The following is a 13,437-nucleotide window of genomic DNA, read 5'->3' as shown; positions in this document are numbered from 1 at the left end:
TAATAATTCTAAAACTCACACTTTTATTCATGTGCTAGTGTCATTGCACAAGGATTTTGTAATCATCAGTTAGCCTTTCACCACAATGTAGCTAACACAATGTAGCATTAGAACACAGAAGTGATGGTTGCTAGAAATGGACCTCTGTACTCTGATGTAAATCAGCCTTTTCCAGCTAGAATAGTCATTTACCACATTAACAACGTCTAGACTGTATTTCTGATTCATTTAATGTCATCTTCATTGAACAAAAACTGCATTTCTTTCAAAAATAAGGACATTTCTCAGTGACCCAAACTTTTAAACTCTAGAATATATTTTAAGGTCATCAACTCAATCTAATCAGTTATGCCAGAACAGCTAAGAATGGGGGAAAACTGTGCAGGATCAGAAAGCCATTATTTCACTGTAAATGTTACATTTAATCAACATGTCATGGCTCATGCTCATCTGAGTTTCAAGCTGGCATCCACTACTCAAAACTGTCATGTTATGCCCTCTCAGACAACAATAACTGATTACATATCTCAAGGGAATCTTTGTGTTTTCATTGTTTCCAACTTTATTTACTTACAAACATTGAGGGCTGAACCTAAATGGATTCTATAGTGGATTAGAAAGGATTCAGATTGGATAAGCACGTCCAGTACCAGAATCAAATTTGATCAAAATTGAGATCCACCCCAGAGATGGGGATACTTCAATATATTTTATGTCACTCTTCCTAATAAGATTGGAGGCTCAGTCATATTACATTTCTACTTTGATAAGCAATGGTGTTTCTGTTCCAAAAGGCCCAGATCCCACCTTGATAGAGGACAGGATGACACATGACATACTACCTGCCACTGCTTTAATAACCCCTGGGTGGGCGTAAATATGACTTATCTGTCACTGTAAGAGATGAGAGGAGATGAGAATCCACTTAAAACAGATTTCCAATTAAAAAAGGTAATTTGGGAGCGGTTTTAGGTGAAAGGTTTTTGACTCAAATCTCAGAGCACAGATTAGCATAATTGCTCATAAAGGCTGATTTAGCTTCCTTAAGTCTTAATTTGGTAACATGCCCCTCTATCTCCAAGATAGAGGTGGCTGTTTTGCGAGGGAAGCAGAGCCAATCAGTGGACCCGGGTGAGAGGCCTGACATGGTGAGGGGGAGCAGAGGTCATATCACAAGGAGATGTCATCCGCAAGGAAATTTCAATTATTTTCTCCACATGGCAAAGGTCTGGGCAAGGTCTGGCTGTCTGCAAGTTTTAGTTGCAAGTTTTAGACAAGGTTGTGGATTTTGCACAGGCTGACTCATAAGTAAGCTGTTGTTGTGTGTGGTGCTTCCTTTCCTTTTTTATTGTGTCTTTGTGGTACCAGGCCAAATGAATTAACTCCGCCTTTTCTTTTACCCACAGGAGACCAGAATTAACTGCATTCGGATTGCTCGCAAAGGTAAAGCTGGCTTGTCAATTTTTAAGGTGCTATACATGAAACATTTTCACATCATAAGTCATTATCACATTAAATATAATTCAGTATACATAAAAATGGCTAACTGTAACATCACAGAGGCTGTCTTTATGCCTTTTACATTGTTATCTTTCTCAGTGGATTGTTAGACTCCTTGATGGCACAGAGGAAGGTGGTCTTCTTTTACAGCTAAGCTTCAGTTTAAACTTAATGTTCTAGAGAGTCAAAGTGGAATAGTAAATTCTGGGTTCTCTTTTCAGAAAAGACTAACTCTCTTTCAGAATAATGCTGACATTTATAATAATGCAAATTACTAAGAATATATCTCTAAAATAGACTTTACTCAGCAGCGGTGGCACATTTTAGCCATGTTGCCGTCCACCAGATTAAAATATCGCAGCATCATTGAAAGGATTGGACATTCATACTGCCCCCTGGATAAACCCTAATGACTTTAGTGATTCTGTCTTTTCTTCTAGAACAACCAGCAAGCTTTACTTATTACATGCAGCCGGCAGAATGGCACAACATTTTGAGCATTTTGATATTTGTGGTTCCCAGATGATGAATGCTAATGTCTCTGGTGCCACTACCAGGATGACATCTGTGGTTTTGAATGAAATATCCTCGAAACTGCTGGATTTAAACGTTGATAAGCTATCAAAATTTAAACTTTAAACATCACCTGCTGTAATGGACACTTTAAACTGTGTTGTACTTTCCATGTCTGGAAGTATGTGAAGCTTCATTAAAGTCCATGTGAAGTATTTTCGGCATGTTACAAATCTGCGATAGTCCACATGGACCTCTCAACATGCAGTCCAAAATTTGTATTCACGTGGTGATTACACTGCATCGTAACAGTACGCTGTAGTGTGCGTGTGTGCAATATGTAAATAAAACTAACTGCACATGTATAGAACAAAATCCCCTCCGAAGTCTCCTGCAGTACCTACCTACTTTACCACTGGTTGTGATAACTGTACCTTTCTGTACCGAATCTGCCAAATCAAGTATTTTACCTTCAAAGAGTGATAAATATTGCAGTGGTAGAAAAATACTTTTAAAAAGTACATTTACACAATTTTGAGGAACTATTTGAATATTCCATTACAAATACATATATTATGATTCAATTATGTTTCAGAGTCTAATGTATTTTTTTTTTTTTTTTTTTTTGCCACGGCTGTATTTCTTTAGTCTCTGCCTGTTACTTTTCAGATTACAATTTTACTCGACAATCTACAATATATTATCGATATTTAAAATGTGATGCCAGGCTAAAATGTAATTACCTGAAAGTATATGAAGCTGTTAAAGTTCACTCCGCCTCAATCAACTACAGTACTAACGTACTACTTTTGTGAAATGATTTTGATATTCTGGTATTACTGCATTTACTTAAGGAAATGATCTGAATACTTTTTTGCCTGCATGTTTACTCATCAGCTTCTTTGGTGAGATATTGGATCACAGGCTTTGTGACAGCTTAACAGCTAGTGACCTGGGGCAAATAGTCCCTAGTTTCATCTGAACCACTTGGAAAACAAATTTTAACAGTTGTCACCTTAACTCTGGGCACGTATCTGTACACCTTTCTTGTTTGGCAGAATAGTGTAGGCAGGACACTAGGGAGTGCTTCATTATAGCGCTTCACTGAAACCGTTACCATGGTTGCAGGTGTTATTCTTGTCTATCATGAGGTTAATGCAAAAGGCTCAGTGTCCATTTCCCTTTGCCCTGCAGGGATACAACAGATGCACTCTCCTTTGTAAATCTAGTTAATGCTAATGTTTCCAAACTCTGAACCTCTTGCTATCTCTCCATCCTGTTCACCTTAACATTAGCATTACCATGACTACATGCTCTCTGGCTGAAAGTAGCATTAACCACATCACCTGTGGCACATGGAATAACATTATTTAATTTCTATACTTTATCAATTGATGGAGGAAAGAAAAAAATGTCTTTTTGCATATACAAGGTCAAACTAGCATAATATTTTACAACCATCTGCTGTCTCCGTGTTTTCAATTTTTTCAGCTGCTGCTTGTGTTGTTGCTTATAATTTGAAGACGAGTTGGTCCATAGACTCAATTTATTTCAAAAACATCCAAATAAAATTACTGCGTGGCAAGAGCTTCTTAGTTAACATCAGTCCAACAAGTCAAATTGATCATCTACTGAACAAGATCAATTCTGGGAAGCAGAAGAAGCACTGATCGAGAGCTGCAGTGGCTGATTCCACAGACGCTGCATCTCCCTGAAAAACAGTTTGAGTTAAAACTGTGAATAATTCACTGGTCTGTTCATTTGAATATTTGTGGCTTGTTTGCAGAGCTACTTCGTGGCTGCATTATGCCTTCATCTATTTACAACTGGATTGGAAAAAATATGCGAAGGTTTCTACTGACATGGACAGAGAAGCTATAATGGATGATAATCCTCATGTTAGGCAGCTTGTATTGGAGACATGTTGTACATTTGTCTCCTTTGTTAAACTTTTGTCTCGCAGTGTTGTACCCTCATGTCTCTTAATGTAAAGCAGTGCAGTGAAATGTTCTCTCTGTGTCGTATAATGAAAGCAAAAAATATAAAAAGCAGGTTAGAAAAAGCTGGATTTTCGAAAATGATACAACAGCATCCCAACGAGGTAAGATAGAGGGCACCAGTTGTCTTTTCCTTGCAAAGATAATGTTGAATAAGTCTATGTGAATCTCTTGGTAATCAAAACCCCTGCGGGACTTTTTGTGGTTACACTGGCAGCAACTATGTGGTACAGGGTACATGTCAGACTTCGACAGTTATCCTGGATCAGGCTGCTGCTTAGGGGATTTGACACGGACTTAGTGTTGTTTTGGGTGCTACAGGGAAGGAGCTCCAGTGCCAATCTCCCCTCAACAGAGACACCGGAGGAAAGGTGAAAGCAAACATGCATCTCTGTTCTCACTCTGTTCCTCTTGAATCACTGACACTGACATTTTGGCAAACCCCTCTTGGGCTCTGATGACTTTGAAATCCACAATGCAGCAATGTTTCCGTTTTTTTTTTTTTCTCCTCCCTGAGAGAGGAAGCGACCAGGAGTGTTTGCTTGAGAAGCAGGCACTGATAGAAGGCTCTCAGTTCAAACAATAAGGGAAAGGGAGAGAGACAGAGGGTGAAATGGAGTTTTTCCATCCTTCTTCCCCACTGAATAATGCCTGAAGATTGTAGCGCTCTAGAGAAGGGTGGCAGTTAAATTGGATTCCTTTCCCTGAACTCTTTCATATGTGAAGTGCAGTGACATCAAAGAATCCTACCTTACTATTGTCTGCCGGCATGTCACGCAGGTGGAGGAGGGCTGGTTGCAGGCGTATTTATAGAAGTCATTTTTACTGTAGTTGTGCATATACGGCTGTGGCAGGCAGGCCCAGAGGACATACTGATGCTACTCCAGTTCTCAGAGGTGGCACAGAGGCCCCGTTAAGACCATTCCTGGCTGTTTCTCATTTCCTCTCACCGGCTTCCCACACACAGATGCTGCCAGCTGCGTTCATCCAAGAGCCTGGCCAAGCGACCGCAGTGGTGGGCGAGTGTTTTCTTCGCCTGTGACACCCAGGCACTTGCCTTTGTTCTTTTAGTCTTCAGATGAAATGTGGCCAACATTAGCTGACACCACAGAACAATTAGAACATGTTTATTACAAATCAAATCGTCTTGAAAGATTCCTCTTTCTGTTGCAGGAGAAGGTTTCTTTTTGCTTGTCTTTTTTTTTTGCCAGTAAAAAAAGCGGCAAATTCACATTTAGCTTTTGCACCATTTGAAATTGCTGCCTAAAATCAGTCTGACAGCTGAATGGAATCACATAATACCTTCAATTCTGAAATAGTTTATTTACACTTGATTTACCTCCAACGTCAAGACAGCTTTTTTGAAACCAGCTTATTTTAGATAGTTAGTTTCAAATACTAAAAGGTGGCCAACATGTCTGTTTTGTCACCCTGTTTGTTTTGTTTTGTTTTTTTTACTTGCAGTTTAGAGCAAAGTCAACACTTCCTCCATGTCCTAATGAATTATGCATTATGTATATTTCCACAGCACTCAGTCTAACAACATATTTGTGAGTGCTCATCATTCTGCTGCTCAGACTTCTGAGCTTTTATTTACTAAGTGACTGAAGTTGGTTTTACTTTGCAATTTCTTAGTGTTGAGCTCCTGTTAATAGTTTTTATTACTTCCAGGACAGGTTGTGTTAAGACTAGTCCCAGTTGTTTTTTTTTCTTTTCCTCCTTCATTCTCTAACTTAATTGTACTTTAAGATTTTTATTTTTTTGTTAATAGGTTGTCAATAAAACATTAAAAACATTCCAGTAGCTCAAACGACCCAGCTCCTTGTGTTCATGCTAAATTCTTAGCGTGCAACATTTAAAAAAAAAAAAAAAATTCTTTTTGCCTTTAATTTTTGATAGTAACAATTAAGACTGACAGGAAATGGGGAGAAGAGTAGGGGGAAAGACATGCAGCAAAGGGCCGCAGGCAGGAATCGAACCCGTGCCGCTGCGTCATAGACCAGCCCCTGTACATGGGTCACCCACTTAACCCGATGAGCTATACGGGCGCCCCTTAGTGTGCAACATTTCAAGAAGCTTTTGTGTCATTGATGCTAGCTAACAGTTATCGGCAAAGCACTAGAGCATTTTTGACATTAGTTCATATGTGATGCTAAATTTGTAGTAGCTCATTTTTTTCCTGAATGCTTATTCGAACAAATATGTATGTGTTTAATTAATTTGTTTAAAATAATCACATGTACGTTGTGTGATAAATTCCACTCCAGTGCCAGGAAATGATGAACGATGAAGTGTTCTGTTGTGTAGTCAATAACCAAATAAAGGAGATGGCAAAGTACAAGCAAGCGGAATTAATTAAGTGGATAAGAAAAGACTTTCAGAAACTGAGGGCAACAGATTGGTGAAGTGGTGTGAAGTGAGACATATTGCACTGATTGAGTTAGTGCTGTGAAAATGTAAATCAAACAAGAGTCATTTTAGTACGGGCAGCTTCAGCCCAGCTGAATGTGTCTTGCCTGATGAACTGTAGATCAAATGCAAGGAGATGATGAAACGTTGAGCTTTTGTTGACAATACACAGAACATAGAACAGAAATGTGTTGCTTTAGATAAATGGGTCTTATTTGAGAATTTATGCTGTGTATGTATTGTATCATCTGTCCTTTGTCACTAAAATAGTAGAATGCATGTCGCCTTGAAAATGGCACACCAATTCAGAGAAACCACATTTTGTTGACAGTGTATAAATCTGCAAAAAAAAAAAAAAAAAGAATGTCAGAGTAGAAGTGATTGGACTTGGTAAATGAGAACTATGTTTCAATGAAACCGTGAAACTCTGCAGGAGAGTGCAACAGGATTTAGTGCTGTGCTAAGGTTCATTATACAGCACAGCTGAACATGAGCTGTAATTGAAGTTCTAACCCCTTGCCAGGGCTTTATTGCATTTTATTTCTGCACATTTACTTACTATATATTACACATATGTGTCTTGAAACTTCTCTCAGACAAATTAAAAGACTATCACATTCTGTTGTATCTAGACAGCAGTCAAAAACACAGCAGTGGCTTGATTATTTAATAAAGAAAGTGTTTGTTTTTTTTATTTAGAGACTCGTAGCAGAAGAGTAGAGAATGGGATCCGACTTTTGTTGCAGTAATGCAATAGAATTCTACTCTGCCCTGAATTTGCCTGCATAGTGCAGAAAAACCCTAGTTTCCACATGGCACTGTACGAGTCAACAATAACTCCTTTCATTCCTATGGGAACCTCAGTAGTGTTTGATGAGTTTATGGAACCCCTGCTGTTTCTTCTGGTCTAGATTTTACCTGGAGTACGTTGGAAAATTCTAACTTTTTTCATCGGGACGACACTGTGTGTCAGGAAGTGAAAAAAACAACAGGCTTCTCAGTTGCTTGACTAAATTGGAAGTCGAATTGTGTCAAGATTATCTGGTGATACTAAATTGTAGGGCTGGCCCGAATAGCAGTTTCTGGGCTCCGGATATTCGGCCCCTATTAATGATGAATATCCGAATATTCGGTCCGGTCCGCTCCATAACGTCTGACGGTGGCGAATATTCAGATGTCAAAATTAATATCTGGATACCACCGTCACGACCGAATATTCGGATATTCGGGTCCAGCCCTACTAAATTGTCCGTAGGTGTGAATGTGAGTGTGAATATCTCCCTGTGATAGACTGGTCATCTGTCCAGGGTGTCCTCTGCCTTCACTCTAAGTCACCTCGGATAGACTCCAGCCCCCCGTGACCCTCATAAGGATTAAGCGGTATATAGGTAATGGATGGATGAATTGTGTCAAAGTGTAAACACAAAGAAACTAGTTGAGCACATGCTATTGGAGTAATGTACATATTTCACCAAAACGATTACACAGCTGGCAGGACATCGTCTGTACTTACCTCCTCACGGTGGATCAGTTACCCTGTTTCTCTTGTTGCGATGCTTCCTCTGTACATTCCATAACACTAAACTGATCAGAAAATGCCAAAACTAGCCTCTTTCCCTCACAGCTGGAGGAGAAATCTAATGTAATCCCGGTCTTTATCAAAGCCTGTATTTGTTTGTGTTAATCAGATTTCTTTTTTTCAAGGGTTCACATACATTCTGCAATTTGACCTGCTTTCACGATGACCAAACGAAATGAAATATGAAAACATGAAACATGCCTCTCACTAGCTTTACTGCACCTGTCGAAAACCCTGTGGATTTTCTGTGAATGGCCAGTGCTGTATTATTGGTTCAGTAAAATTTACCCTGATTGCCAATTTCTAAATATGGCCCAAAGGCGGAATGACTCATCCAGCATGATTTGTGTGAATACAGTTAAGTCTGTCAGACTGCATTGTCTGCCAGAAGCGGTGGTAACCACCAATCTAGAGCTTATCAAGATAAAGTCATCCTTTTGCCTCACTGTACAGAGTTTTACTGTCCCAACGTTTCAGAAAAAGGGAATAACGTATCCTGCATCTTTGCTTTGCTAAAATACACGAGTGTCCAATTCTGTTGTATCCTCAAACTTGCTGAGACCAGCCTCAGACTCCTTAATTGTATATGCCTGCTTTTACTTTTTTATTCCCAGCCTTATTCATTTTAAAGTGCTTTGATAATGACAAGCCTGCTGCCTGAAGTTTAATAATATTCTTTCAGCTCATTCATAGTTAATAATAATTTTTCATCTTTGGATAAAACACAACAGGGAGCCCAGATGATTCATAGAGAGGGAGATTTCATGCTGTTAGCTAACATAGATGGCAGTGCAGACGGAAATACGCTGCGACCGTGACATACGGGCTGGAAGAAAATAGCAGCCTGGATGAGAGCGGGCATGAGCTTGGTGAGATAACCAGAGCCTCATCTCTCCCAAGTCAAACATATATCGCTTCCTTTGTAGACACTCACTTCGCTGCTATCTGTGCACTGAAACGGTGTTCAAACCCTGTTTGATATTGTCTAGTGAGCTCTTTATTTCTGTGCAACCTCTGCTGATTAAGCATTGCACAGCTTTTGAATAGTAATATACCAGCTTCCTGACTACTTTAGCTGGAAACAATCGTAGTGTAAGCTCCAGCTGGACCGTGGTGACCCCTAATACACTTCACTCCATCTCCAGCTTTTTTGAACTTGGTGGATATAACATCATAGAGTGTGGATCCATATTCTGACAGCGCACTACAAAAGCTGTGCCAGGATTGCTGTAGATATGCAAAAATCTGCTTGTATCCATTCGTGATTAGATATTATATGAGTTGCAGTTGAACACGAGCTGTCTTTAATGCACTATGGTGATTCTAATTGCATATACGTACCTCCATGAAATTTTTTATTATCAGGGAGTTTACTGCAGGAGAATGTCAGCTATAATAATGGTTGTATATGTTTGCATGCATAATGTGAGTTAGACATTTTCCTGCCAATGTAAATGTGTCTCAAATAACCATACAACTGGTAAAAGATGCAACATGTTGGCTTTGTCTGGGTATGGAATCCCATTTGTGTCGAAATCATCAAAGCAAACTTCCAATGTACACTTCAAAAATAAGAAATCGAGGGGGATGAAACTCAATTAAGCACAAAGCAGCAAATGTAAAAACCTATAACTAGCAAGCAAATCACAATAGACATTACCAGTCAAAGGTTTGGACACATCTTCTCATTCAATGCTTTTTATTTATTTGTATTGTTTTCTACATTGTAGATTAATACTGAAGATTAACCTTTTTTTGCTTACAAAATAATTCCATATGTATTCGTTTATAGTCTTGATACCTTTAGTATTAACCTACAATGCACAAAATAATCCAATAATAACCACTGAATGAGAAGATGTGTCCAAGCTTTTGACTGGTAGTGTATGTGTAACTGTGTAAACTGTTGGTATCTTACTTTTTTCAGAGTTTGTCCTTTTCCTGACAGGTCCCCCTGCTTTTTCCCTTTAATATTCTTTTGTTACACTGTCAGCTCTATTGTTTGCTCTGTCTGACATTTTGTTTTCAGTGTCTACGTTCAGTTCCATCCTACTGCTTGGCCATGTTTTTTAAGGAGTGTATATCATTACCTGATACTGTTTGTTGTCCAGGTTTTGAGTTATTCTGAGTTTTCTGTCTCCACCCTATACAGTGGAGATGTGTGAAAGGTTTTCCTAGATGATATCTTAAATATAACTCTAAACAACTCCTCCGCTACACTGTTAATAGTGATGTTTTCATATATTTTTTCCAAACTTTGTGAGGTCCAAATAAAATTCCATCCACTGTCAGTTTTCTGGGTGGGGCAGAGATCGCAGAGTTACTACAACATGGACAAATTAAATCCTTTTGAAATCTTGTAGGATTCCTGCCATTGTAACAGTATATAGACCAGTGGAGGCTGCCAGTCTTCTTGGCAATATACAGTTTAGTTTGTTTTGTTGTAATCATTCTAAAATCAACAATTCATAAACCTCAGATCACAGCATTTGACATCTCGGTTGTACATGTGGAGTTGACAATTTACATTTCTCTTTCTCTGATTCTCTATCACTCCTCTATGATTAACGATGTGTAGCTGCCTGTAAAGACTCGAAGAGGGCCCTGGAGGTATCCCAGCACGCCGAGGACATGGGTCTGATCTTGGGGGCCTGCGCTGGCGGTCTGGTGGTCCTCATTCTGCTTCTGGGGGCCATTGTCATCATTGTGAAGAAGGGGTGAGTGGCTGTGCAAATGTTTTTGCCGACGTGGGACAGGTTCGACCTTTTCACAGTAAAACATTTACAGCCTTAAAGTCTTATTGTTCCTGTGTAGCCCATCCAAAGGAGTAAATTTATCTCTATCCCACTTGGCAGCTAGGGTCTATTGAGGAAAGCATTTGGCAATGAGAGTGAATTACAACCAGAGTTAGTGGAATGGTAGAGCATTAATCCTAAACTCTCCCACCGCTGCCTCAGCCAAGCTTTTGTGTTTCATCTCATCTTTTAATTTCAAGGTCTGCGTGTTGACTGAGCACATTCAAATGCAACCTGCTCGCAGTGGAATCGTTGGCTGCTTTCCACCTGCAAATTACCTCTGTCGTCGCTTGCACCTGCAGTGTATTCTTCCTTCGCTCGCTGGGCAATGGTGGAACACTCATCTGAGTGTGAAATATTTCATCAAGGGGCATGTTATTCCATTGCCCACTCAATTACATGAGGCGAGCAGCTGTGAGGTGCCAGTGGATGGGCTAGTAATTGGTTAGGAAGGTTGTTTTTGCTTTTCTTTTTTTTTTTTTTGTGGGGGGAGAGAGGAACTCCTATGCCCCAAGGAATTTTCCAGTGAATAGAAGGAGAATGAATGGGGATGTCTGGAAGAAGGCAAGTGACTGATAAGATTCACTGGGCCAATCTAACAGGCACAATAGGTACTAGACAGCCACATGAGGCCAACGGGCATAGACGTGTTTATATTTAGTCGCAAGGTATTCTTTCTCTGCATGTGCAAAGTGAGACTGTATATGTTAATGTCTTCTATAATCAATAAGAAATCAGAGATCTGGTACACACTGATATGTTCAGTGGGGTGCTGGTCAAATGCAAGCAGTCTAGAAAAACTCAGCACTGTGATGACATTTCTACTAGTTCTACATCCATTGAAATACAGGGGCAACACCACCACCACCAGCCACTACGGCCCTAATGATAATCATGTGGTAAAATTATCACTTTTATGACATCAAAAACTGCAAAAGTAGAAGGTTCGCTATTATAGAACTTACTGGACTGCATTGGACTCTGCAGGTGTACCAAATAATGTTGCCGGTGAGTGTACAGACATGTTGGTGCCTGTCAGCTGTCTAGATAATGCTTGTGTTGTCAATCCACCAAACTAAACAAGAGGTGAAAATGCAGAAGCCACATCAGGGCCCTTGGCATTTAATTCAGTACCTACATTTCAGCCACAGTTCTTCTACATGCATTTCTTCCAAAAAGAACCAGGGACTGAATGAAATTCCTTCAACATAATTTAGCTCTCAGTAAATAGTCTCTACCCAGGGGGATACTATGTTCTGTAGGTTCAGGAACTTACTAGATGAGGCTTAAAATGCTGACTGCTACTCACGGGTAAAGCATTTTACCATTTTATGCTATTTCACAATCCTTGTATTGAAAAACCCACAACTGAAGGCACAGCATGGAGCTACAGAAGAAATTCTGTGTATTCTATGGAGCAGTGACAAATTTCAGGCCATCGTTCACACTGATCAGGATCAACATTAACAGCACCAGCCTAATTTAGTGGAGGTTCCCCTTGTACCACTTCAGCACTGACCAGTCAGAGCATCGAAACAAGGCCTCTGGTGGCGTCCTGTTGTGTCTAGCACCAGGGCATCGGCAGCTAATCCTTTGTACCCCATGGGGTGTGGGTGGAACCTCTATAAATCTGGCTTGCTATGGTGGAAGATGCTGAAGTCTGGGTCAGTACTTTAAGCTCTTTGGTGACCCGAGATTTCCCAGCAGAACACTGCATGGTTGAATAATGATCTACACTGTTGCTTTTTTAATGTCAGCTGACTGGTTTGCCTAATCTTCACTTCTTTCTTTAATCATATGGGTTTCCCACAGAGTTTAACAATTCAACTCTGCAATATCGCGGTGTCACCTGTTACTTGATAGGAAATTCAGATTGTTTATAGGGAAGCTGCTACATAGAACTACACTTCAAAAATTCATGATAGACTCTGTGTGTTGTTTATGAGGCTAAAACAAACATAGCTTTGTTGTTTGAGAGGTTAGGACACATATCAGCTCTTCATTTGTTATACAAAACTGAAATGTTCCCATTCTGTGGTTTTATAAATATGCCAAAAGATTGTCTGAACAGCTCTTGATAGGTTTGGCATACAAAAGAACACCTTACTTATTGACTGCTAAAACTCTGCATTTTGACTGACCAATCTGAACTCTGGTATGCATATGTGTGCTATAGTTCATATTTGAGTAGGTCCACTGTAAAAGCAAACTTATGCATGTGCACATAATGGCACATACTCAGACCTGGCTTCTTCAGTTTAAGCCATTAACCATTTTACTGTGATGTCTACATGTTACGAGTTATTAAGCATTGAATCGAGCAGTGTCATTGAATGCATCAGGTGGAAACAGGCTGAAAAGTGTCCCTGCAGAAAGTACAGCAAAATCATTACAGATCTACACTACCACTCAAAACTTTGGACACACCTTCTCATTCAGTGCTTTTTATTTATTTGCATGATTTTCTACATTATAGGTTAAAGCTGATTAACACTTTTTTGTTTTGTTAATGTGCATAGTGTATATGTACTTAATTCCTTAATTGGTAATCTACAGTGTACAAAATAATGAAATAAAAAACAGTGAATGAGAAGGTGGGCCCAGAGTTTTGACTGGTAGTGTAGTTTCAGACAGCCTTGAGAAA

General features: G+C 39.6%; 1 protein-coding gene across 7 annotated transcripts in view; it reads left to right on the top strand.

Moving 5' to 3' along the window:
- Window positions 1-13,437, top strand: part of ptprua (protein tyrosine phosphatase receptor type Ua) — a 240,683-nt gene that overhangs the window by 187,147 nt on the left and 40,099 nt on the right. For all 7 annotated transcript variants that reach the window (XM_022208249.2, XM_022208247.2, XM_022208248.2 and 4 more), the window contains exons 13-14: window positions 1,407-1,443; window positions 10,577-10,715. In XM_022208249.2, the coding sequence (XP_022063941.1) occupies window positions 1,407-1,443; window positions 10,577-10,715 (176 nt within the window). The remainder of the gene's footprint in view (window positions 1-1,406; window positions 1,444-10,576; window positions 10,716-13,437) is intronic.

Source organism: Acanthochromis polyacanthus, chromosome 11 (assembly GCF_021347895.1).
Source record: "Acanthochromis polyacanthus isolate Apoly-LR-REF ecotype Palm Island chromosome 11, KAUST_Apoly_ChrSc, whole genome shotgun sequence".
Classification (NCBI taxonomy): Eukaryota; Metazoa; Chordata; class Actinopteri; family Pomacentridae; genus Acanthochromis; species Acanthochromis polyacanthus.
This window is presented reverse-complemented; position numbering and strand designations above follow the sequence as displayed.